This window comes from Nothobranchius furzeri, chromosome 2 (assembly GCF_043380555.1).
Source record: "Nothobranchius furzeri strain GRZ-AD chromosome 2, NfurGRZ-RIMD1, whole genome shotgun sequence".
Classification (NCBI taxonomy): Eukaryota; Metazoa; Chordata; class Actinopteri; order Cyprinodontiformes; family Nothobranchiidae; genus Nothobranchius; species Nothobranchius furzeri.
In genome coordinates this window covers 12,431,949-12,459,148 of record NC_091742.1, presented here as the reverse complement: position 1 = coordinate 12,459,148, position 27,200 = coordinate 12,431,949, and the positions used below count along the sequence as shown (strand labels likewise).

The 27,200-nt window shown below is 39.3% G+C and overlaps 1 protein-coding gene across 1 annotated transcript in view; it reads left to right on the top strand.

Moving 5' to 3' along the window:
* Window positions 1-27,200, top strand: part of ryr3 (ryanodine receptor 3) — a 105,366-nt gene that overhangs the window by 2,656 nt on the left and 75,510 nt on the right. Inside the window, exons 2-7 of the mRNA XM_070544054.1 lie at window positions 11,601-11,720; window positions 16,392-16,496; window positions 18,926-18,946; window positions 23,696-23,770; window positions 23,948-24,026; window positions 24,781-24,893. Coding sequence (XP_070400155.1) covers window positions 11,601-11,720; window positions 16,392-16,496; window positions 18,926-18,946; window positions 23,696-23,770; window positions 23,948-24,026; window positions 24,781-24,893 — 513 coding nt within the window. The remainder of the gene's footprint in view (window positions 1-11,600; window positions 11,721-16,391; window positions 16,497-18,925; window positions 18,947-23,695; window positions 23,771-23,947; window positions 24,027-24,780; window positions 24,894-27,200) is intronic.

The following is a 27,200-nucleotide window of genomic DNA, read 5'->3' as shown; positions in this document are numbered from 1 at the left end:
TCGCCTCTGTCAGTGCGCCCCAGGGCAGCTGTGGCTACATCGTAGCTCATCACCATCAGTGTGTGAATGTGTGTGTGAATGGGTGAATGACTGATTGTGTTGTAAAGCGCCTTGGGGGGTTCCAGGACTCTAGAAGGCGCTATATCAAATACAGGCCATTTACCATTTACCATTTAGAAAATGACATTCATCCGTACCGGAGACCACAGCAGACTTACAGAAAAAACGAGTAAATGAGACCTGTAAAGATTCTTTCACAGCTTCAGAGTTTAGTCCATTTAAATCAAACTCTGGTCTGTTTAGCTTCTTTGTGCTGGTTGTTTGTTTACGTTTGAACACAGGTACTAACTAGGGTGCAAAACACAGAACCAGAAGGGGAAGCGGTTTTAGTTGCAAATGGACTACAGAGTGAACCATTTATTCAGGTAACATGATCAAACTTCAATACGTCTCTTTTCCAACAGTCAGATTCCTTAAATTCCTTAAATCAGACGACCCTCAGGTGGTGCTCAGATGGTGTTTCTCTAACCTAATGGCTACCTTACAGAAACTAAAAGCTGCCAACCTGCTGCTGAGGGTTTTTGTTTGTTCTTTTTTGAACATGCTTTAAGTTGTTGATGTGAACATTATTGTCTAAGCCAGAGGAACCTTGTTCTTAGCAGCTTCTAGTACTTCTACTGCCAGTGGTATGCTGACCCACACCTCCCAAATTCTACTGTCACACTGGCATGTTGGTTATCTGATGACAACAGCGGTTTGAAAATGGAAGAAGGGGGGTGTGCTTCCCCTGAATTTCACAGAGCCTTGTTATCAGACCCCAGAGCTGAGAGAACGCTGTCTTTACAGGAAACACACAAACTGTGTGCTGCATGTCTTTCTCAACAGAAATCAAGTTTTGATTATTTGCAGCTGCTGCTGAAGTATCAATTAGGTTTCCTGTTTTGAAAGGAGATAGTCAGGGAGAAGGTGTTTGCAGCTGTTCTAGAGATTAAAGCAAGACTGTATTTGATCAGTACAGTCAGGTGGTGAGAGTCAAATACTGGGATCCACTTTAGGTGGACAAACTTGGTCGTTGATATTTAATTTGAAGAACTACATTTTATACTTGTTCAGATTGGTCTTTCATGAGTTTCCAGGGGACGTTCAAGAAGCCTCAGATAAATGTTGGGCTTAGATTTGTTCTTTGCAAAGATGCTAATAATGGATTTTAGGGCTCTGACTCCTGCATTATGGTCAAAGTTGACCAGCAAGTCACAGCAATGGAGAGCAGAGCCTGCAGGTCTGGGCCAAACCTGGATCTCCGTCCAGATGGAAATCAAAGCTACTGAGATGGGTCATGACAGAGCTCAGCTGTCAGATGGACACGTAGCATTTTGATTATTCCTGCCAACTACACCGAGAGCAAACAAACATTTTAGCATAACTTTGAAGGTAATCTACATACCTAAAGCTCTAAGAAATAAGAGATTAGTCATTCGCTTTTTTTTTGGAAGACGTTTCCTTGTTTTTTTTAAATAAAGTGGAATAAATGATGGAAAAAAAATCGAACTTTAGTTAGCATTTGATCAAACTTAACTGAGAAATTGGGAAAGAAAAAAAATCACTTGCATCAGAAAACCTGAGAAATTGGGAAAGTAAAAAAATCACTTGCATCAGAAAACCTAACTTGTTTAGTCAGACTGATTGTTTTCCTGGTGCAGGTGAGCCGCTGTTGCACCTTTATTTAAAACCAGGTGGTTGACGTATGCATTGCACCAGTGGTTCCTCTCGGCTTATTTGGAGTTTATGTTGTTCTGGAAGCCTTCTGCATACCAAGGCGAGGACTCTGGGGGTTTAAATTTAGTCTTTTTAAAGATAATGCTTCCACAGCAGATACAGCTCTGCTGGCCTGGCACTAAACAACACCAAAGGCAGCCATGACAGCACTGGACTTGCAACACTTAAACACCATTTTTATGGGGATAAAGCAGTGCTTAAAAAGGGAATGCTTTAAACCAACAAGTAATTTACACCATTTTCTGAAGCTTAATGTTAGACTGCGTCAACAGACCCCCTTGGGGGGGTGTTTAGTAGATTTTGGATTGGAGGTATCCCTTCTGGTTTTCTGAAAGGGGGCGTTAGTTTCTATTACATATTGTTTTCTTAGATGAGGATAAATCAACAACACATTTATTTTACAGTTCGACTCAGATAGCTGAAAAAGTAAAATTCTTGAAAAAATTGAGTTTTTTTTTATATTTCTCAATCAGATTAACATATGTTTTCAGAAAGTGAATTGAAGTTTCAGAGATTATTTACAGGAATTTAGTTAGTTGTTTTACAAGTATTAGGTGATTACCCTTCAAGAGGAGAAAATAATCCTAATAAATAAGACCCATTAAAAATATAAACCTGGTTTCCACATATCCTGCTCGCCCTGTATAATATAATTTGGTTTGTCTTAAACCTGAAATTATTACACAGAAAAAGTGTTTTAATCAATCTTTTGATAGTTTATCTATTTATGATTATTTTTTACATTTTAGTTTTTCATTAATTATTGATTATCTTTAGCTGAAAATATCATTTGGTTCTCATGTTTCTGAGGTCCTACAAATCCAGAATAGCCAAATACAATTAGAAATGAACACCAAACATAATCTAAGGTCTTCAGAGGTTTACCTAAAATTGAGAAAAATAATTTTTAATTGAGCACATCTAATTAAAATACAGGAATTACAGCTTAGTTTAGCTGTTGTAAATGCTTTTATTGGCTACAAAATAAAAAAAATGAATAAAAACTCAGTTGGAAAGGGTTTTGTAGTGCTTGAAACGAAAAATTAACCAGAGAAAAATCTAGTTTCTGTGGAAAGTATCCAGTCTGTGAAAAGTATTTAATGTTGTTGAGAAGACTCAGTTTGGAGAAATGGAGATCCATTCTTACTAGACTGAAGAGTACATCCAAGGACAAAGGCAGATTACCACCTTAAAACAATTGTAATATCAAAAATGTTGCATTAATGCAAACATTATTTCATATACCTTGAGAAAATGTCACATTACTGTTATTTACATAGACTCACTCAGTTATTTACATAGACTCACTAAGTTATTTACATAGACTCGCTCAGTTATTTACATAGACTCGCTCAGTTATTTACATAGACTCACTCATTTACATAGACTTAGTTATTTACATAGACTCGCTCAGTTATTTACATAGACTCACTCAGTTATTTACATAGACTCGCTCAGTTATTTACATAGACTTACTTATTTACATAGACTCACTCAGTTATTTACATAGACTCACTCAGTTATTTACATAGACCTACTCATTTAGATAGACTCACTCAGTTATTTACATAGACCTTTCCAGTTATTTACATAGACTCACTCAATTATTTACATAGACCTACCCAGTTATTTACATAGACTCACTCAGTTATTTACATAGACCTACCCAGTTATTTACATAGACTACCCCGTTATTTACATAGACCTACCCAGTTATTTACACATACCTAGCCAGTTATTTACTTAGACTCACTCAGTTATTTTACATAGACCTACCCGGTTATTTACATAGGCCTACCCGGTTATTTACATAGACCTACCCGGTTATTTACATAGACTACCCAGTTATTTACATAGACTACCCAGTTATTTACATAGACCTATCCAGTTATTTACATAGACTCACTCAGTTATTTACATAGACCTACCCAGTTATTTACATAGACTACCCCGTTATTTACATAGACCTACCCAGTTATTTACACATACCTAGCCAGTTATTTACTTAGACTCACTCAGTTATTTTACATAGACCTACCCGGTTATTTACATAGGCCTACCCGGTTATTTACATAGACCTACCCGGTTATTTACATAGACTCACTCAGTTGTTTACATAGGCCTACCCATTAGCGGTTGTATCAACTAGTCGACTAGTCGACTTCACTGCTCTGTAGTGACTTTTTATGCCTTTCATAGACTAGTCACTGTCGCGTGATAATGACCGACAAGATGCAGTCCTCGGAAAAGACAGCAGGCAATGAGCCCCTGCACGTCAGGAGGCGACGCACTGTGCCAGAGCGTCAGTATCTGAAGCCCGCCGTAAAACGGACATTTGACCAAAATGTGACCTTTACCCTCTAGCAATTTAACCTTCCCCTCACCCCCGTCCTAACCTTAACCAGGAGGAGATGCAGGAAGATAATAAACAGACAGGACAGAAAAATAGTCAAATAAAAACAAGTTTGTTTTTGTACCTGGTGGTTGCAACAAACAGACACCATTGAAGGTAATCAGAGGTGAGGAACAGAAAATGAAATAATTATTTTAATGTTTAGAGCAGCAGGAACTCCGAGAGGCTGCAGGCGCATCAGTGAGTTTGCGACCACTGCGCAGGGGGAGGGGGGAGAGTGCTGAAGCAAGATGCAGAAACTACTGTTGTTAAAAGAAATGTGTGTTAAATTAGAAAATGTGGGCGCAATTTTAATTGTCAAAAACTCCAGAGACCCCTACAAACCCGGCAACTTACCTGGCTGAGTTCTGCACTGTGCCCCCTGCTGCCTGGGTTAGCGTGAGATTACTGCATAACTCGCACATAGTTACTATAGCAACACACATTTTGATGAGAATTCTCTCTGATTCTCCAAACTGCGATCACATTAACCGATGTCTGGACTCTGGACACTGTTTTCGGGTTTCCATTGGTTTAGTTGGATGACGCAGAATGAGCTGAAATCGCTGTAAAGCTGATGAGATCACAAGCGAATGAAAACATTTTTCACTTTATCAAGAAATGTAAAATATAGATGAGCCCAATATCATCCTGCTAAAAGCACATTAAATGTCTTAAGATTTAATCTAGAATCGTCGTGTTGTGGATGGATCTACAGATCAAAACCACCTCTACAGGAAGTGAGATTTCCCTTTTCACAGACTAGAACTGATTTATTTGAATCCCTTAAACACTCACTGACTTTATCCCACATCTTGTCCTTTATTCTCAAGTGTTCATTAGGTGAAACCCATTCTGAAGAGGTGCTCGCTTAATCACGTAGCTGTCTTCTGAGGCTTTAAATGTGATGCAAAGCTAACGGCGTGGAAGAAGAAGCAGTGTTGCTTTTATTAGAAGCTGACAGCGGTGATGGAGTCAGCCTCAGGTCTCCTCCACGTCTTAACTTCACCTGGTCTCTGTTAGCTGTCTCGCTAGCATGATGCACTTTAGGGGATTGCAGCTCCGCCATGCTCGTGCAGGTGAGTCGGGCCTGCACGCATGGACGGTTGGGTTTGGGGTTTCTTTATGAAGCTGCTCTCAGCAATATGCATGCAAATGAAGCTGAGAAAACAATATTTGGAGCACATCACATAAATCGTGAAGCCTATTGCAAGAGACAACCTGACTGCAGAATAGAATATTATAATCAAAGCTTTGGTATTTGATGCATTATTCATTCTGACCCAAACATTCAGTCACTTGTATTTGCAGCCAAACACAAATCATGCATGCTCTCGCCCGTGCACAAAGTGCATTCAGACCTAATGCCACTGTAGCGTTAGGAAGTATAATGGTCTGCCTTTAACAGCTGCCCCTTCACACAGTAACACCGCCAAGGTCGGACGCTTGCTTCAGTATGTTTACATTCCAGGAGAAGAGACAGAAGAACAGAAGAACGCTTTTTATGGATTAATCAAAGTACTTCATTTGTGATAAGCTAATCAAATCATTTGTTGATCATTAATAATTAGATGAATGATCTGTGAAATAAAGATGTCATGAGTTATGTGTTTAAATGAATAACCAGGGCTGCCCCAGACACACTGATATGCATTACCATGGAAACGCACGACACATTGTTTTCAACCAATCAGAACTTTCGTCTGTGGTAGGGCAGAATCTGGTTTGTTTATGAAAGTAGTCCAATCCGGTTTACCAAGATTCTCAAACAACTGGGAGATATAAAAAGAAGGCAACGCCATTTTAAGTCAGTTCCACGTTACGTTCGACTTTCAGCAGTTACATGTTGAACTCAGCTCCAGGACATCCGAGTTCCTAAGGATTTCCATCGTCATCATTAAGAAGTTCAGACTGGCCAGCTGGACTTCCTACTTTGAGCTGAAATCTGTCAAGCTTGAGATTTTCCGTCGTTTATACCAACGAGACGACGGTCCTTCAAAATAAGAGTGAACTTGTTGACGCCTGCCGACTACGACCGGAGTTATCCCCAGACGGGCGTTGTGTGCTGCGACCGCTGTTTCAACCAGCTCCAGTACCCATGAAGGTCAGAGGACCTGGCAATTCCTGATCTACACGGGAGACTCCCTACGGTACATGGTCACGGCACAAAATGGCGCTCATGTCATCAGCTTCTGAAGCCTCGTGGTAGCCTAGTCATAACAAACCAGACTCGCTACGGCAGCCTAGAGATTCTGAACAAAACACACACACACACACACCAACATTAAACATCTACATCCATATGCATCCATCATTGAGATAGTCCTGGTAGATTGTAAGAATTTATAATTATAGAAATTAAAGATTCTTAAACGATCCCAACTCTCTCTCTCTTTCTTGTCTCTCAGTCAATACAAAGTGTTAAAGTAAACTCCCTGATGATAAAAACAACCTCTTCTGATTGATTACTTAGATTGTATAAATATACAAAATCAGGTAATTAAATTATCTAATTACAGTATATAAATATACAAACTTCAAATCACAACACCACGTATGACTTTTTGTCAAGTTGCTGTGATTCTGAAAACTTCAAACTATTAATTTCAGATGAAAGCCAGAGGAATGATGAAAACATGTAAAGAATAATTTAAATAGAATAATGTTATCTATAGTCTCAAAGTGACTTTTGCATATTTTCCTGCAGAAAAACAACTGAAATGATTTGGTTTTGAGAGATTTGTGCACACGTTTTAAACTAGCATCAATTCCTTCTAAGGAGGCAAATTCAGCTGTATTCTTTTATGGATATTTGGCTGATTTTTTTAACCTAAAATTGGCTTTTCCAATTACATTAGTACCTAATCTAGTACAGAGTAAGCGTTCGATCACCGAGCACTGATTGTCAAGATTCATTCCTTTTTGTGGGGCTGGGCGATACGACCTAAAAATAAAATCTCAGATTTTATTGTCTTTAATTCGATTCACGATTTTTTTCTGATTCTCTCTCCCCCTAAATTATTAAGAATAGCGATAAGTACGAATGGAAGGCACCTTAAAGCCTATTTTGTTTTGTATTTAATCACAAGCAAGACAAATGTAACACTCATTTCTGAGATGAATAATGAATAAATGAACACCCTCTTGGAATAAAAGCGCCACGCTCCACGTCCGTCGCAGCAAACCCAAACTAGTTCCAAACAACGGATTTAATTCCTTTCCCTAGGAACAAACTTCCAACTCTCAACGGTGGCCATGGAGTTGCACGCTGTGATGTTGTTGTCGCGGTTATGCGAAACTAAACCTACGGAAGCTCCGGGGGGCCAAAAATGCGGTATTGCATAAAAATCCGATAAAATTTTTTTTAATTGCTTGCGACAAAAACATTCAAATTAATTGATTTTATCAATTTATTGCCCAGGCCTACCTTTTTGTGGGTTTCTCTTTACCTGCATCATCATTTACCAAGAGAGCTTTCATTAAGCATGTTTTAGCTTCTCAAATACAAAAGATTTTAAAAAATGCTCTTGAGAAAACACTGTAAATGTAATTTAACCGCTAATGTTGGAGGAAGGAAATGTAATAAACCCTCAAGAGAGTTTAAAGCGATCTCCAAACTTTCTGAAGGTGTTGGTCAGTGTTGACTTTTCTCGCATTTACAGTCCAGTGTTTGACTATTTTAAAGAGAACGCTATTGTGGTTTTATTTTGAAGAGAACAACCATAACAACCAGGATGTTTTAGTGAAAAAATTGGCTGCTTAAAACAAAATCAGGAGTAATTTTAGATGTTTGCACATCACCTGACAATAAATGTAACGACCTAACTTTTGGCACATTTTGTATTCCGTTTCCATCATATCAGGCTGTAGTTCTCATGCATTTACAGAATGGTTGCTTGGTTTTGTGTGCTATTAGCGAAGCTTCAGTAAAACCACGTAGCTCAGGCTGTACTTAGCACCCTGCCTGACATTTATGAGAAACACGACTCCTGAGCAGCCAGGCCACTTTAGGCAGACTACACTCAGACGGTGTGAACAAGGAGGCAAGTTTCCTGGAATTTTCAGATTTTCAGTTTTTACTCTCAAGCCCCATTTGTATGTTTTTTTTACTTCCCTTCTGCTGAAGCCCACCAGCGCTGCTGTCCAGTACACCAGCTTCAAAATAGCAGCGCTGAGGGACCCAGCAGATTCACCTTTTCTCAAGTTCACATCGGTGGCAGGGGCGGCCGAATTGTAGGAGTTTCTGTGGCACGCAGGAGCACCGGGAGAGTTCTCGAGTTTCGTTTGGTGGATGCATCAGATCACACACGGACGCAGACACACACCTGTTGCTGTCACACACACACACACACACACACACACACACACACACACACACACACACACACACACACACACACACACACACACACACACACACACACACACAGGCAGTTCAGTGAAAAGGAATAAATAAAGGAAAAGAGAGAAATGTCAGGATTTTGTTCAAGATGGTCAAACATTTGAAAGTTCACAGATCTGCAACCTATGGAGCAACTTTTTGATATTTTCCCGTGAGTTAGGGTGCAAGCATGTTGGAGCTGCGGGATCCAGAGGGCGAGTGGGAGAGGACAGGGTCAGGTTCCTGCTCTACACTTGGAAGTTGGCTAAAACATCCACCCATCCCTGACTTAACCTCCTCCCGCTGCAGCCCTATACATAGTAGTGGAGCTGCTCTTTATCTGTCTAGCGGTCCAGCAGATGGTCACACTGCTGGTGCGAGGGTCGCTTCGCCTCAGATTCAACAGATTCTCTGGCTGGGAATCAAGTCAGGACTGCAGAGGCAGAAACTGTCTGAAACTGTCCCGACTGAGGCTGCACACACATGGCCTCCAGTAACACCCTCAAAACATTTCCCCCTTTGAGTCTATTTACTCAGATCTGAAGTTTATTTAACTGCTGAAAGGCGCTGGGTGGTGGGAATGATTCTGATTACAGACACTCTGCTTCACGTGTAGCTTGCCGGCACTGTCGCCAAAGCCAGCTGAGGTCGTGAGGTCATTAGAATGTTAGACAGCTGAACAGAAAGAGGTTTATTTGATTTTAATGAAGTGCCAAGTCTTTGGTCATCCTGTGGTTGTATTAAATTTCTCATCTGGATCCTGAAACAACAAACTGGAGGCTCGGTTTCATCATCGCTTCACTCTGTACTGCAACATGGCTACATGCTAATACTGAGCCATCCATTCATTTGTTCATTTATCATCCATCTAACCATCATTTAATCATTTATTAATTAATATAACCATTTTTTTGTTCATCTAACCATTCATCCATCCATCTGTCCAACTAACTGTCCTTTCTTCCATCCGTCTAACCATCAGTCATTCATTCAGTCATTCATCATCCATCCATCCACTCATTTATCCATCTAACCATCCATTGTTCATTAATTCATCTAATCATTTGTTAATTTAACCATTTGTTTGTTCATCTAACTATTCATTCATCCATCCATCCATTCGTCCAACTAACTGTCCAGTCATCCATCTAACCATCCATCATTCATTTAACCATCCATTCATCCATCAATCCTTCTATTTGTTCATCTAACATCCATTTATCCATCCGTCCATCTGTCCAACTAACTGTCCGTTCATTCATCCATCTAACCATTCATTTATTCATTCATTCATCCATCGATCTAACCATTCATTTATTCATTAATTCATCTAACCAGTCATTAATCTGTGCATCCATCTAACCATTCATTCATCCATCTAAACATTCATTCATTCATGTATTCATTCATTCATCTAACATTCATGCATTCATCTAACATTCATTCATTCATTCATCATCTAACCATTCATTCATTCATTCATCCATCTAACCATTCATTCATTCATTCATTCATTGATCCATCTAACCACTCATTCATTCAACCATCCATCCATCCATCTATTTGTTCATCTAACCATTCGTTTATCCATCCATCTGTCCATCCATTCATCTTTTCATCCATCCAATCGTTTGTTCGTTTGTTTGTTTGTTCGTTCGTTCGTTCGTTCATTCATTCATCTAAACATCCATCCATCAGTCCAACTATCTGTCCATTCATTGATTCATTCATTCAACCATTCATCCATTCGTCCATCCATCTTATTTTTTCATCTAACTATTCATTCATTCATTCATTCATTCATTCATTCATTCATCAATCCCTCCCTCCCTCTGTCCATTTTCTGCTAAGGTGTGTCTCCTGCTCCCTCTGGGAGATGTTCCAGACCAGAGAAGATCTGTAAACCTTACATCAAATTCTGTCTTCTTAGGAGGACATTCTTCCCAGTGGGAACTCCTAGGGTGCCTGGGATCTCATTCTTTTGTCTCCCTCTCATCACAGTAGCCCTTAGCAATGCCGTCATTACTGAGAATAAAACCCCAATCCTATTCTACCATCACTCACAAACAAGACACCAGAGCTTCTTTGCTGCAAGAAGAAACTTCTTCCCAGCCTGAATGGAGCATTCCACCTTTTTCTGGTAAAGAGCGGCAGAGAAGCCGACCCATCACATGAGAGACGCCAAGCAGAGATCAGATCCTGATGAAGGAAGATAGCCGCTTGATGTGAACTTTATGATGGTGTAAAAGTTTATCATGGTACCAACGATGATATTTCTGTAGGTGTTTCTGTCCCCTTATTCTATTTGTGGCAGAGCTTGTGAAATCCTTCACGAGTAATCTAAACACTGGAGTTTGAAGAGAACCTCCCAAATGAAGGATTGTGTCTAAAAACTGATAAAATTTTCTCCTTTTAACACATCAAATTTTAGTCCCATTGAGATTTTTGGGCTTGAAACTCTTCATGGATTTTTCGTCCCTCTTCCCGAGCAGCTGGGTTTATGTCAGTCTGCTGAATTAATATGCTTGTGAAGCTGGTGGGAGCCAGATCCATGGCAAACATTCGGCTCAGACGAGTGTGGGATGGATATATACTGGCAGGAGACGTGAATGCCACTCACATGCACGTGCGCGCGCATGCACACGCACTCCAAATCGATATCTGTGTTGCCAAGTGGAGCCTGACCCTCTGCTGCCTGGCAGATACAGATGTACATTTATTGGCTGCGCTGATTGAATCAAGATTTTATTTTCTGCTGCAGAGGAACACCACCAAGATTAGAAATTGTGTTACTTAAAATGGATCACTCCCACTGCTACCTATTAAAATATTAGATTTTTTTTATTCATTCATTTTTTTTGGCCTAATAAGTTCAGATTGTGTTTTCAATAAAATTCTGCCCCCAAAATCTAGAAAGTTGGATTGTGACTGCAGATCAATGTTTTTACTCATCCAGTTTATTTTAGTTAAGTTGCTGTTGGAGCATCCAGCATTAACACTCCTCTTTCTCTCTCTCTCTCTCTCTCTCTCTGTGTGTGTTTCCTCTGGCAGGAGGATGAGGTGGTGCTCCAGAGTGTGGCCACCATCCAGAAGGAGCATTGCAAGTTCTGCCTGGCTGCAGAGGGACTCGGAAATCGTGTGTGTTACTTGGAACCCACCTCTGAAGCTAAGGTGAGGATGGAGCACATTGATTAAATGAAACGCTATTAGAAATTAAACAGTTCCTGCTTTGGGATCTTCCAAATAATCAGTTAGAATGTTTTTAAAATAGTTTTTATTTTTTTAATTTTGATGTTTGTTTTTTTGTCTTATATTATACCCACATTTTTTGCACTTTTTAGACATAATTCAGTAGTCTGGTTTCAAGTTCTGATATAAAAAAACTAAAAGAATAATCCGGATTTTCTTTAAAAAGCAACGATTAAAACAAAAAAATAATTTTTTGACAAATCTTGGATTTTTGTGCAGAAATAGAAAAAAGACAGAAAGTTGACCCTGATAATGAATTTATGACCTTTCCTTTTTTAAACACAATAAAAAAAACTTTTATACATTTATCTTTTCTTAAACACATCTGGTTGTAGCTAATATCTAATTTACTGTTGCCATTAGATTATTATCAAAAAGTGGCATGAAGATATCATGTAATGTTTTTACTGCTAATTTAGCTTTTATATATTTTGAAAAAAATAAAAATAATAACATCTTTAATGATGGAGATATCCTAATTATGGTATTTTGTTGTACAAATTGAGTGCTTTGTTGTTTTTTTTTTTTTAGAAAATCCATATCCTTTTGCCACACGTTTACTTCCTGTTTGCCCCTGTCTGATTGCTTCCACCTGTACCTGAGCAAGTCAACCCCTACCAGATTCTAACTGCACTCCCACTTCATGTTTGAAAAATGCAACAAATGCTGTTGCCTGGCAGACCGAGAGGGCGGAGCTGCTAACAAATACACAAACACACAGGCATTGTGACATCATAATGTACCAGTTTACATCATAGCATACCTCTTAGCCAATAGCGGTGGCAGATTTAAATTAGAATACAGTGCAGAGTTTTTACCTGACAACGGCACAACACTGACAGTTTTAGGCAGAATATTTAAATTTTAACTAAGATGCACTGAAGTGCCAAATTATTGACGACACGTGTCTGCAGCACGATTAGACACTCGTTTATTTAGTTTATCAGCAAAAAAAGTTTATTTGGGGGCGACTTGCTCTTTAACCTTCAGCCTCCCAAGTGTTTCTCTTAACTTGCTGCATTCAAGTGAGTTTAAAGTAAAATATATAGTTTTTAAACTTTAAGCTATAGCCTTATCGTTGATCTCACTGTGATTGTTGGGTTAGAAACTTGACCAGTTTCATATGTGACACCACTCTGCAGCCTTCTGCTGACCAAAAACGCACTAGCTAATTTTGAGGAGCGGGTAGGTGCTCTACAGGGGGCGCTCTTTACATGCCTTACAGCTGTTAGCTGTTATGCTAGCGGTAAGCATTTTCAATTTGCCTGTCAGCAATAAAACGCACAAGAAGAAGGAGTTTGTTTTTTTCTTTTGGCATCATGGTGGAGCCTGGAAGTAAAAGTAAGAGAGCATTATCTGTGGAGGCGAAGCAAAGAGCTAAAAACCAGAGTTAACGTTGGTGCGGTCTACGCTAGCTTAAGGGAGCTAAAGAAAGCTACACACACATGGGCTGATTTGATGGTGTCATGGCTTTGTTACTGCTGGACTTGTAAGTAATAAATCTTTAGTCCAGCAGTGTGGATCTTTTTACTTTATGGTTTATTTTAGTATTAGTTTGCTCATGTTCATGTTAGCTCGTTGTTGGCACTAGCTACAGCTGGCAGCATCAAGGTTGATTACACAGTTGTAATTCCACTTTCAACCAGTAGGGCAGAGGAGCAGGAAACTGTTCTGTTACTAAAACAGCTAATAATTGTAACAGGCTTTCTTTCTTATGCCTTTTTATTAAATAACTCGTCTTATTCCACTTGTTACAAATGCAGCAGCTTTTTTAAGGCAAAACATAAAATAATTTTAACGTGTTTTAAATTTGTGCTGCCGCACTTACAGTTTAAAGGGACTTTTCGGACTTATGAATTTTTATGCTCGCGATTGCCCCCTCAGGCCAAAAGCGTAATGGCAGCTTCAATAGTAGGGTCGTGCATGAGGCGCGCATGCTGTACGTGCACACTCCTTAAGGAAAATAACAGCTGAGACAGTCCTGTGTGAGTGGCCCGGAGGACAGAAGAACACAGGAAATTAATAAAAATAATGTCCCTCTGTCTCTGCAGCTGTACTTTCTCGTCAGCCGGCCGAACGTGCAGTGTGTGTGTGTGTGTGGCGTGGAGAACAGAGGACAATAGAACACACAGCTAATTAATGAAATAATTTGGTTCTGTACCTTTCTCTTCAGCACTGCCGACAAAGGTTTATGACGGGTCAGTCCTCCTGCATGCTCAGATCATGCCCTTCCCTTGCTTGAAAAATTGTTCCAAAATGAAAGTTGAACCCACATCTTTTTTATCTGTGAATTCAATGCCGTTCGGCGAGTCTCAAATAAAAAATTTGGGCGTCTTATTACTGTAAAATAATTATCATTAATGTAAAAAAGAAACTCCAAATAACAAACTTTATTCATTCCCAGAATCGAACCCAAATCTCCTACATGAGAGTCAGACATCTTACTAAGTGAGCTAAAGCACCAGTGATGTTCTTTATATCTGTAACATTTATATCCTTGATGACACTTGAAACAACGTCAATCCAAGGAACGGTTCGGAGCGAAAATGGCTATTTTGTTGCTAATATGCAGGAAATATCTAGAAGAAAGTTCTACAGAAAGTAGCTAAGGGTCCTCAGAAATGTAGCTCGGTTCATCACTAGGCGTTAGGAACAGCGACAAAGTCGCTGAGTTGGTACTGCCTCTCTCTCTCTGCTGCTAAAGCTACGGATAGCAAATGCTACGGGCTATGCCTGAGCGTGAACGCGCATGAAGCAGCCTGCTCAACCCGAGCAGCTCTTTTTCTGTGATTTTACAGAAAAACTGGCAATCACAGTAAAAATGCCAGGGCTCATTCTACAGGACCAGGGCATTGCAGGAGAATGTATGAAGAAGAAATGTATTATTTCTATACATGTTTTGGCTGTCAAACTTCCATAATGCCCCTTTAATTACAAAGAAGGAAAATGTAATTTCTGAGAATAAAATGTGTCCTGATAGAAAAGTTGTGTAATGAATTACAACACAGTATCATAATAAAGGATCTTAAAGAGCCCAATAAGTATTTTTTTAGAAACCAAATTGACCAACTAGTTTGGTCTCTGAATAATCTTACTATGATAGACTTTCTAATTATTTAGATTTATCTCATAAAGATTCATTGTACCACTCATTGTTGCACAAATCAAGCTGCACAGAGAAATAGAATAAAATAAAATGCTTTGATTTATACATAGGTGGAACAAAAAGTGGAGTATGCATTGAATTAATAGTAATAATTTTTTTTTAGTAAATCTGCATATAAATTCAAGTGTCGGATGAAACATGAGTGTCTGATGTGCAGACTGCTCTGACGTGTTAATGTGAACAGACTGAACAACATTAGCATGTTTGTTTTAGAGCCCAGTAACCTGGACACCAGCAGAGAGCGACAGGTTTTGGTTGCGTTCCACAGCAGATGCATCCTCATTATCGCCTCGCACCGCTTGCCTCTTCTCACATTTCTCACCTCACTGCAGAGATCAGAGGTCAGCTGGTCTGGTTGCCTCTCTGCTGTGAGAACAAGATGGTGAAGTGGTGGGAAAATGGAGGGAAACATTTTTTTCTGCAGACACATTTGTGTCATTCAGGAAATTTACTTCAGTTTGTTTTGTTACAATTTTTGGTCAGATTTGCATATTTTTTTAAATCACAAATTGTTTAAAGTTTGATGGAAAAAGTTTAAAACTCTAAAAGAATCGTTAATAGATTTCCTGATAATTTTGCAGTCAGTTGTCATGAATTTTTGCTCCTGCCTTATTTACATGGTCTGTATTCATGTTTAAAATTCAAGGCTCCTATCTATAAAATAGTTTGTTTCATGTTTATACAGTAAAACACTAAAGAAACATTCCTGCTTCAATATTCAAGTGATTTGCAGGAGTGACACGGGCCTCTTTTGACCTTTATTTCAACGTTTTTGCTCTTAACTTATTGAGGGAAATTGGCCTTTTTTTACCAAACAAGTCATTTTAAATCACTCATCTCAACTCGAGTCACACAACTAAGTTTTGAGGGAACTTAGAGCTTGTTGGTTTTAGCAGCTGCAGGCTGCAGTTACTAGCAAATTCCCAGACTCATTAAGAAACATTAAAACTGCAAGTTATTATAGTTTTTTATTACCTTATTGTGCAGTTTGGTCATTTTATCTGGCCTCTGTTCAAATCCTGCAAGTGTTTTTGTCTGAATCTGCTTACTTTAATCACAAATCAGAGCTTTTCTAGGTTAGAATTTCATGTTAATTTGCGGATCCAAGCTCAGAGCTGCTGTAGACAGTTTTCTGCGTACATCGGATATGGCTTTTCAATTAGAATCATAAAACGTGTTTCTAAAACGGTTTTGCTGTGAGCTGTTGAGTCTCACGTTTAACGGAGGTTTGTGTAACAAGTTCAGTGCAGCAGAGTTTTTAATTTTTATTTATTTTTTTTTGAGGGGGTGTTAAGAGGGCAGCTGCTTCCCCTTGAGGCCCCACAGGTAACAGAAGAGGAAACTCAAGGAACTCAAACTCCTGGAGCTTGAGACTTTTCTAACGAAGAGCCCAGTTATCCTGTTCTTTCTGCTCTTGTTTTCTGCAGCATGTTCCTCCAGACATGTGCATCTGTAACTTTGTTCTGGAGCAGTCGCTGTCAGTTCGGGCCCTGCAGGAGATGCTGGCCAATACCGGGCAAAGCAGCGAAGGGGTGAGATCACTCTACCACACACACACACACACACACACACACACACACACGCACACGCACACGCACACACACGCTCACTCACATAAAAGAAACAATTTAGGATTTAACGCTGGTGCAAGAAAACCTGGGAGATTTTCTTCCTCACAGGCTGACTCGTCAGTTTCTGTTATCTAGATGGTTAATAAAACACAGGATCAGTGATCGTTGTCCTCACACAGATGTTTAGTGAGTGCAATTTACTAAAAGCATCTAAAGATAGGCCCTTGCTGGCAGAGTGGCTGAGGCCCGGGAAGTGCAAATGTACTGAATCTGCAGAAGGAAGCTTCCTAGGTTTACAAGTCGTATATTTTAGGTTTGTCCAATGAGAGCCATGCTCCCCAGAAGGGACTCTGAAAACCCTGTTGAACAGAACGTCACGTTAGGACACCAGAAACAGATTCAGCTAAATCCAGATCCTAATACTGTGCTAATGTTGTCACCTTTTAGCTTTGCAAAATGAGTCATTTTGAAGATTGCCTTTTAAAGTAATGCATAAATACTCATTGTAGATGGTCTGAATGGCCTCTGTTTGTAGAAATAGATTTTACTTCCTCTAGGGTTGATGAGCTAATGTCTTGCTAACATAATCGAATTCCACTTTGATCTCAGAGTAAGGATTAAAAGCTGTCTTTCAACTGAGGCTGCTCTGAAGGCTAAGCTAACTTTTATTCTACATTCAAATCAGAATATTTATCAGATTAGCTGCTCAACAATATATGTTCTTGTATTTATGGCAAAAACTTGAATAAACAACTCGGAATCTTTGCAGAAATGGACATTATTTGATTTTGTGCCATAAAAACAGAAAACTAGCTTTGTTTTGATCCTGTGACAATTAAGATGTGATTGTGGGCTGAAAATATTCAATAAAGAAAGGAAAATATAAAAAAACGAGTTAATCTTTAGCTAACTTAAACTTATTCTTTCTGTGTTTTGATGAGTAGATGCCCTCTAGTGGCAGGGTGAGTATTTAAGCACCTTTAATGTAATTTGTACAGAAATAAGTTTATAAACAGAAAAAGTATCAGTTAAAGAGTATATACCCTGAGTAGTTTACACAGGTTTTATCTGTGTGGGTCCTTTTTTTTTGTGTGTGTGACCCGTCTGCATCTGCAGGCACCAAAGACCAATTACCATAAAGGCTTTTTGTACACAAATTATCTGAAATAACAGATTTATTTTAGCCACAGTTTATAAATAATTACATACCTCTAACTTTTCATGCATAAAATCTTCCCTTTTAGATGCAAACATGGTTAAATGACCAGCCTTTAATGTTTTATAGACACACTCATCCCTTTAAAACTCTTTAACACCAAGAAGTTGAACCAAACTGTCTCTTTTTATTTGTCGTAACACATTCCCTGTTTCGTCTCTGATAATAAAAGCCCATCAGGTAGCGATAAAGGAGGGAAATGATCTGGGAGTGCTCTGATGCCCGCCTTTCTCATCTGACTAAATGGCTGGAGCACTTTTTTCTTGGCTCCGCTCGAGCTCACTCAGCATGTTTACCGGAGCAGGATCCTGCAGGTTCTGTGTAACAATGAAGCACTGTTATGGAGGGGGGCCCTCTCATTCACACAAACGGGTTCATTTCAGGTGTTTTAATCAGATTTAATCACTAAAGTTTCAGCTATAGATGAAGAAATCAGGAGATGGAAGGAAATATTCGTGTTTTTCCCCATTTTTCCAATTTGCTCTGGGAAAACAAAGAGAAAACAATGCTTTTATCATCTAATAGATCATATTATGTAGAAGAAGTGGCTTATTTTTTGTTTAAACCAAAATAATCCTTGTTTCTACTGGACACAAGTGGTCTGAGTCGACATTTGAAGCATCTTCTAACTGATGCATCAATTTGTTTCCATTTATTTGAGACAGATCACTTGTATTCTAGGAATAAAGATGATAAAGCTGAAGTAGCATGAACTGTTGTGCAGCACAGATGTGGCCGCTGCAGGAACCCGAGCGCTACGCAACATTCAGATCACCGTATTTTATTATTTAAGAGATAAGTTAGGAACAAAAACAGATTGAGTTGAATGCAGAGCTGGGTTACTGAGGCCACAATTGTTCTTCTATGCACAACATTGCCACAGACGATTGTGTAAGTATCTTGAATACAGCCTGGGTCCTTTCTGCAGAAGAATTAGGCCTGCATGGTTATTCGCCTGGGTAGCAGATTTGTTTTGTGCTCAACGTTGTTGACGGGCCTTGTTTGCCAAGACAACATGACGTTGGCTGGAATACAAACTCTCAAGCGGGGCTAATCAATCATCCTCCTAGCTCCCACAGTAAGGCCCCACTTCTCCTCATTGTTGCTCTCAGACTTGTGCAACTGACCGCCTCACACTTATAACACCTTCTTTTCATTTGTATTTGTTTATTAGAAAGCTGACCATGAAAAATGGGTAGGTCATTCATGTTTGTCCATCGCATTGTCCGTGTGCATGACAGACTGCTAACAGAACAGGGGCGTAGAACTTCAGGCACGTTCACTTGATGTAATGCATATTATTTGATTGTCACGCCACATTTATAGCACGTAAAGCATCAAGTTTAGCATTAAGTGACGTGTTTTACATTGTAGGGCAACATCAGCCTGATTTATCCCTGATATAATAAAGAAATACAATTTACAGAGCAACGTAATTACCCTTTTAAAGCTTCATTTTGTTTTGGTTCTTTTCAGATCAGCATAAAAACGTTCTGTGTCAACGATAACCGGAGTGAAGAGAGAATGCAGTTTTCATTAAAGAGCAGGTTCAAGGAGAAACCAAATTTATTTTTGAAAATGATCGGTCACTTTGAGTTTTTCATGCAGCCTGAACATGAAAATGGTCTTTTACCCTGATTTAATGCATTTGCTACTGATGGAAAAATAGATGAAAAAACACTTTGTTTGGAAAATCCTGTCAGATCTATGTCACACTGTCACTTAACACTCATGGCCTCACCCATCTTTACTCACGACGGGGAAGGCTGCTGTTGGTTTAGCATCCAGGAAACAGCAGAGAAAGTCTCTGCTAGTAGAAGCTAACTGTTAGCATTAGCAACTCCACCACACAGCAGAACTCCTCCAGAGTTGTGGTATTTGTGGAGATAAAACATCAACGTTGCAGATCGAACAGTCAGTGGTTGAGTCTTGTTGCTGTTAGCCAATCAGAAGTGAGATGTCCAAATAGCAGGAAGTAAGACTCCAAATCCTTTCGTCTGAACCTACTTCCTCCTCTAGCTGAATTCTCCGTGCTGAAACAGGCTCACCGGAGTATGCCTTACAAGGCATTCAGTCCTACTATAGACCACTGCACAGCTATGAAAATATGATTGAAGGACAAATGCGTCCTGTGTGTGACCTCCTATTTACATAACTAATAAACTTATTAGTGACATTATTTAGAATGTTTACTGAACACACCTAGGCCTGATTGTTAGCAGATCAGTAGAATTAAGAAACCATTCCAATAGAAGCTGTTTGACATCATGAAGTGATGCCCCCCCCCCCCCCCCCCCGAAGAATTTCAAGAATGATTTATTCACCAAAACAACATCTTTGGAAAGTGTGCGTCCCATTACACCTGAAGTAAAACACGAAAACATCATTATACCTACAGTCAAACACGGAGGTGGTAGTGTGATGGTCTGGGGCTGCTCCACTGCTTCAGGACCTAGACCGCTTGCTGTTATTGATGGAACAATGAACTCTCTAGAATGTCTGACCTTTGACCTCAAACAGGTCATTAAGTTGAGGGGGAAATCATCATTTGAAAACTGCTTTCTCTATTCACTCATGTAATCTTTGTCAGATATGAATGATTGTTGATCTGAAACATTTAATACTAAAATGATTAATTCAATATACTTTCTTTCCACAAGTTCACCAGTTTTTATGACAATCTTGAAATCTGCATTGACTTTGTTCACATGAGTGAATGTTTTGCCTGACCCCTTTAAATCTCTGAACACCTAAAATGAAAAGGTTTGCTTCTAAAGACCCGTTTTATGTAGCAGCGTAAATAAAAGCTCATTTTAACGAGACGCTCTGACGTGGCAGACTCAGCAGTTTGGGTGTGCTGCTCTGTTTTCTCTGAGTTTTGTCTCTAACCAAAGATAAAAGTTAGCTGACAGGAGGAAATGTTCTGAAATCAGTTTTGATTTCAGATTTGAAACGATCATTATTTGTGTGTTCCGTGATCCGATTGTTTCAGTTCTGATTCCGTCTGGACTTCCTGAAACACTAACCATCCCATTTGAGTGCAGTTGTAAACAAAGATCTTTAATGATATGATTTGAAGAGTAAATCATCAAAATGTGTTCAGAAAAATCAATGAATCAAATTTCCAAGCAAGTCTGGCATGAAACAATTCTCTACTTCTATTGGAAAAATTATTAGTTTGCTGTTTTTTTGACCACACATGAAAAAGATGAGGGCAGCATTTAGATAAACTACAGCTCCATCAACCACACAGAAAAAGTGTTTAATTATTTTGAGGGAAACTAGGACTTGAAACTTTTGCAAAATAGTTTTTTTCTGCAAGAGTTATTTATAACTCATCTTTCAGGTTTGGTGTCACTTTCCTTCCTTGTAATAGCTACAAATCCATCACAGAAAGTAAAGAAAATATCAAGACTTTTATCATCTTCTAATATTAGTGAATGTACAAAGATGTTTGGATAACTTTTTTTTGCAGAGTCATCAAATAGGAAACACAAGATAAGAGGTGAGGTTAAGGAGGACATGTTAAGGAGCAAAGCGTGATCGGTAATAAAAGGTTTTCCTCCCTGGTGGTATTACCAAAATAATGTATTTGGTAACAAGTAGGAACAACAAACAAAGCTCTGGTTTTAGAAATAATCAGTTCTCTAGTCTAGACAATAATTTCAGTCACGCTTCCTTTTACAGTCCCCTAATTACTAAATACCTACATGTAATTACATAGTAATTTAAAGTGTATTATTGTGTAATTAAAGTTTATAATTGTAATAAAGTGTAATTATTGTGTAAAGCAGTATTTACTGCAAATGATTTATAAAAATAAAAACTAGAATTGAACCTGAGTTACTTGATAATATCGGTTTAAGAATTCAGAAACAATACACTTTAACTTACTATGTCATTACCATGTAAGTACTTGGTAATTAGGGGACTGTAAAAGGAAGTGTTACCTTAATTTCTGCTGGTTTTGTGACTTATTTAAAGTCTATTTACCATAAAGACACAAAGTTTAGTTCATTTCATGTCCACATTCAAGCTACTTGTAACATTAATGAACTTTAAAGGTGCAATACATAAGAATGAAGTAAGAATGACATTGTGTGGTCAACTTTGGGTACTGCAGTCCATTTTCATAAACCAAAAGTGACTTTCTCACTACTGTTCCATGGGTTTCATGGCTGTTACCAGTTATGGATCAGTGCCAGAAGTTTATCGATGGCGAGCAAAGACGAGTCATACATAGTAATCTGGAGCTTTTTGCCTGCGAGTGTTGAATTACAAGCTACAGCGTTAGCTCTGCGCCAGCTCTGCAACCTCACCGGCTCACAGATTGTAAACAGAGACTATGTCCCTCTTTGGTTTTTATGAAAGGTGAAAAACTGCCGGCTGAGCAGGAAATCTGTTTTAATGTCACCTTCCTTCCAACATGATTGTGACATTAGGCTGTTTTGTGATTATTTCATTGTAAAATTCTTACATATTGTACCTTTAAAATCCTAATGAGCTAAATTAAAGCAAGAATATTGCACTAGATAATTGATGTTAGCACCATCCTGCTAAAGCATGTGGAGGCAGTGGGAAGAAAAACTCACCTTTAACCTGCAGCAGAACTGGACTTGTAATGGTCTGAGAGGACGGGAAAGGGTCTCGGACATAAGCAGAAGAGTTTTACCAGTAGACATTTCAGTGACGTAAATGGCAGAAATAACTGTAAATGTAAGTAAAGACTGGAGAGAGAGGAGAATGTGGTCTATAACAGCATAACTGAAAGGATGAGCCAGGATAACCAATACTTGCTAAATGATTTATTAAGAAGGAAATGATCGAGCTCCGGTTCCACTTTTGAAAGCATAGAAGCCAACCTGCAGTCTGAGAGTGAAGTGCTCCATCAGAACCAATAAAATCCACAAATATGTTTATTTTTGACTCTCACATATTTGTCCTTGAGGTTTAAAGACCTGCACCAAAGCGCTTGTTCGACTCATATTATGCTCTTTTTATCCCGCTGCTAGAGGTTAGTAAAAAAGGTAGGTACTCCATTTGATGTTCAGCATAAAGGTGACAACAAATATCCCGTATTTTTAACCTTTACCACATTTCCTCAGGCATTTTTCTAACGAATATTCATGCTGCAGTTGTTGTTTGTGACAAGAATGAGAACATTAGTGTGAGATAAACGTTTGTTTCTGTGTGGTGACCACTGTCCTGGTCATTCCGGTCACCCTGTTGTCGTTTTGTGCTTGCAGTTTGAGTGGGTGGATGAAAATAGGCTCCGAGTTATACGTCGGTGTAGATCCTCAGTCATCCAGGACATGACGATCCTAAGAGTTGAGTAGAGTTCAGCTGGATGCTGGAGAAAGTTATCGGTCATCCAGATGAAGGTGATTCTAGTAGGTTGCAGAGAAGGGTTCTGGGCTTTTTTACTTTTGGTTATGAAGACATTTCTCTTCTTATCCAACACACTGTCTCAAGAAGAAGCCAAATGTCTCAAAGGAAAGCAAAAAAGAAGTCCGACTGCTTCACTTCTCCCCTCTGAAAGAATCCTGTAGCTCTGATTATGGACTCAAGTACCAAAAACCCAAAACGAACCAATTTCTTTACTATTGGCCATAAACAAAGGAAGTCCAGTTTCCTTCTATTCAGCTCTTAGGATCTCTGAGCGCTGCAGATCTTGTCTTTTTAACAAAGTAAAGCAAAAGAAGATTTAAGCCCAATCTCATTTATTTATTATTTCTTTTTGTGTCACCATGAGATTTTTTAGGGGTACTGGCTGACGTCTTCCCCATTTGAAAAGAAGAATTTGGCCCAAAATGCTAGATGTGGTAGAAAGAAGTGGTGAAATGGGATTGGGCCTTGATATTAACTTAGAATCTAAAGGTCTTTATGGCAGCTCAGGTTTAGGGAGCTTAATCCATGATGATGGTCTGTTTCTGTTTGCCACCAGGCGGGTCAGGGGGGTGGACATCGGACCCTGCTCTACGGTCACGCCATCCTCTTACGTCACTCCTTCAGTGGCATGGTGAGTACTACCGATATCCAATTATAACCACTCGATGAGTCGATTCTTCAGCACTTAAATTAGCCTTTCTAAAATATTAATATTCTAAGTTTTACATGATTGTACTTTGATGAGCTGAACCCCCACCAGAGCGACTTTGTGCTTTGATCCAACACTAATGCATGTGTTACTCACCAGTACTTGACCTGTTTGAAGACATCAAGGTCCCTGACAGACAAGCTGTCATTTGATGTCGGACTACAAGAAGACTCGATAGGTACGGTAGGATTAACCGAGCATGAGTCAGCTTCACTTAAATCTTCAGTTGAAATCAGAACTTATGGTAGAAGCTCCCAGAGGGGTGTGTTGTTAGTCCACAGAGGATCTCCCCCACAATGGCGCCCCCAAGGGGTGGCCATGCCCCCCCCCCCCCCCCCCCAGCAAAAGCCAGTGTTAATAAATCACATTGATGTTCACTCAAGCCATAAATTGATCGTATTTATTCAAGACATAATTGTAAAACAAAATAAAAATAATACAATTAATGAGTAAAAAATTATCACAATAAAAAAATGCATGTTCCTGCTGCTCACCATTAAAAAAAAGTTTTTATCTCCATATTTTTTGTGAACACAGCAACAGGTGAATAAAACAAAAAAGTATACATTTCAAAGTAAAATTTGAAATAACATTTTAAATAACTGAAATGTTTTTTTCTGAAATGTTAGTGTTTGTAAAATTTAAGTTAATTGTTTTGGATACTTCCTTATTTTTTTTTTAAATTAAAAATGAATAAAGGAGCAATATAATACACCGCCACATGCTAAAAACTCCCAGAGTTTACCACAAGGACCAATTTGGTGGTGCCACCCCAAAAATTTCGTTTGCCCTGTCTGGCCACCCCTATGAAAATTTTCTGGAGGCGCCCCCGCTCCCCCATGACAGATGATTCTGTGCATTTTGCTTCTCAGAATAAACAACGACTAACACAGCTGGTGAAATAGTCTGTTTATTTACGTTTGTTTCTGTAGGTGAGGCCTGCTGGTGGACTATTCATCCTGCGTCCAAGCAGAGATCCGAAGGAGAGAAAGTCCGCATCGGAGACGATCTGATTCTTGTCAGCGTGTCAACAGAGAGATACCTGGCAAGTTTGTTTTTTATAGCTCACCGGTAACTGAAGAAACCGCAGTTATTTTAAATGTTTTATTACTTTAAGGGTGAGTGTGAGATGTTTTCTTTGCTTCAAGCAAGCTACTTTTTGATAATACACAATTCAAAGGTCCAACCCCTGTTCTTCAGCCCCTTCCTATACAGAAACAGGAGCACGCAGTGCTGTTCCCTGGGGTTCAGTTTTACATCTACGACTTGTAGTTGGCACCTTTTCTGCCATAATCAAAAACTTAACATACTTACGTTACTTTATTACTATTTGTGTGCTAGCTAATATAGAGTGGCATTGTTCAATTCAAATTGCTAACACTAGCATACAAAGTCCGAGATGGTACGGCTCCCATCTACCTGAATCCTCTTGCAAAGGCTTACGTCTCGGCTCGGCCGCTCCGGTCATCACAGGATCGTCGGCTAGAAGTGCCTACAACACGCTCAGGACAATCCAGACTCTTCTCATGCATCGTTCCACAAATGTGGAATGACCTTCCAAGCACTACCAGAACAGGAGCTTCCTTTTCAATTTTCAAGAAACTCCTGAAGACCCTGCTCTTCAGAGAGCATCTTCTAAACTAGCACCCTCCCTACACCCGTCCCCCCTCTCTACCGTCCACTCCTTGTTCCCTCCTCTCCATGATTGATGTCAAGTTGTTGTTGTTGTTGTTAGCCTCAAGGGCAACATGCCGATTATCACTTGTAAGTCGCTTTGGACAAAAGCGTCTGCTAAACACATAAACATAAACATAAAAACAAGGCAGTTTTTATCTTTCTTAGTTTTTTTTAACTTCAAAATCACAACAGCTCAGTGCCACCAACAATCTGAAAAAACCCCACAAACAACAGGTGAAAAGTTCCAGAACCGTGTTGCCAAGGCAGCAAACTGATAGACGGCTTTGCCAGCTGACAGAAGACAGCCTACACTGACAACAAGTCCATCACCCAAACGCTTCCGCTCTGGAACGGACCCAAACTCTGTACCATGAGTCTCAAACTCTGGTCCTCGAGGGCGGCTATGGTCCATCTCTTCTATGCAAATATAAATGCTATCTTGCAGCTGTTTTAACAGAGGACTTCATGGTAGGGATGTCCTGATACAACTTTTTCACTTCCGAAACAATACCGATATTGCAGCCTTCTGTATTGACCGGTACCAATATCAATCCGATATGATATCAGCACGTATTATACATACTTTTACCTGTTTCGTAGTGTGGAATGTATGAAACGCTTGATCAAGTGATATTACTCAATCGGAAAACAAGAGCCAATAACAGCAAGTAAGAAAATGCCATTAGTTGCAAAAATGTGAACCTTAACGTAGTGCTTATATCGGAGATTTTTGATACAGTCCGATATAATCTGATAGTGTTTTTGGGCCGATATCGAATTACTTCCGATATCGGAACGGGACATCCCTACTGTGTCTTAAAAGTTTAAAAGTCAAAATAGAATTGTTTCCTTATTATTTTTTTTTACCCAAGCTGCTGCTTTGGGAAGTTTCAGAGCTGTTTTGTTGCTCCAACAGCTGTCCCGTTCCAGCTGACCTTAAACAGAAATCTGATTACCTGTGATGGACTTCTATGCATGATAAAATACTTTGCATGGGACTAATGGGCTTAAAGTTAATGGCGTCCCTCTTATGCAGAGCTGTGCGTCCGACCTTAATTAACTGACATGGTGAAGAAGGGAATCATAAGAGGGAGAGGGAGACGATCCGACGTGCCTGGCATGCAAAGTTTGCCCCCCCCCCCCCCCCCCCCCCCCCCCCCCCCCGAGGCAGCGAGACGCACAATTAAAAAAAACCTGGGAAAGTGTTATCGTTATCTGTTTATTTCTTCCAACCAGAAAACATGAACTGATTCTGGGAGATGGAGACTTTAGGTTTTAGGTTTGGTACTTATTGGGGAAATTTGCTAGTCAGTGCTGTCCTAATACAAATTTATCAAAACAATCTTGTGCAAGGTAAACAAAACTCACCTGTATGATAGTTTACTCTTTATATTTCACTAAAATATATCAGTAAATATGTGAAGAAAAAGAGAAGAAGCAACGTGTCAGTTTTACAAATCTCCATCCAGCCTTTGGAGTCATTTTAAATTTAGATTAAAATGGGAAACAAGTAAATCATTAAAATCATTAATTCTGTATTTTGAGATTCCTAATCTTCTGCCAGAAGGCCAGAGCTCAAACTTAGGTTTGGGATTAAAAACTGAAATGTTAACATGTGTTTCTGCTCGAAGCAGGTCTTGGATTATTTAAATGTGGCCTCTAAAGTAAAGCACAG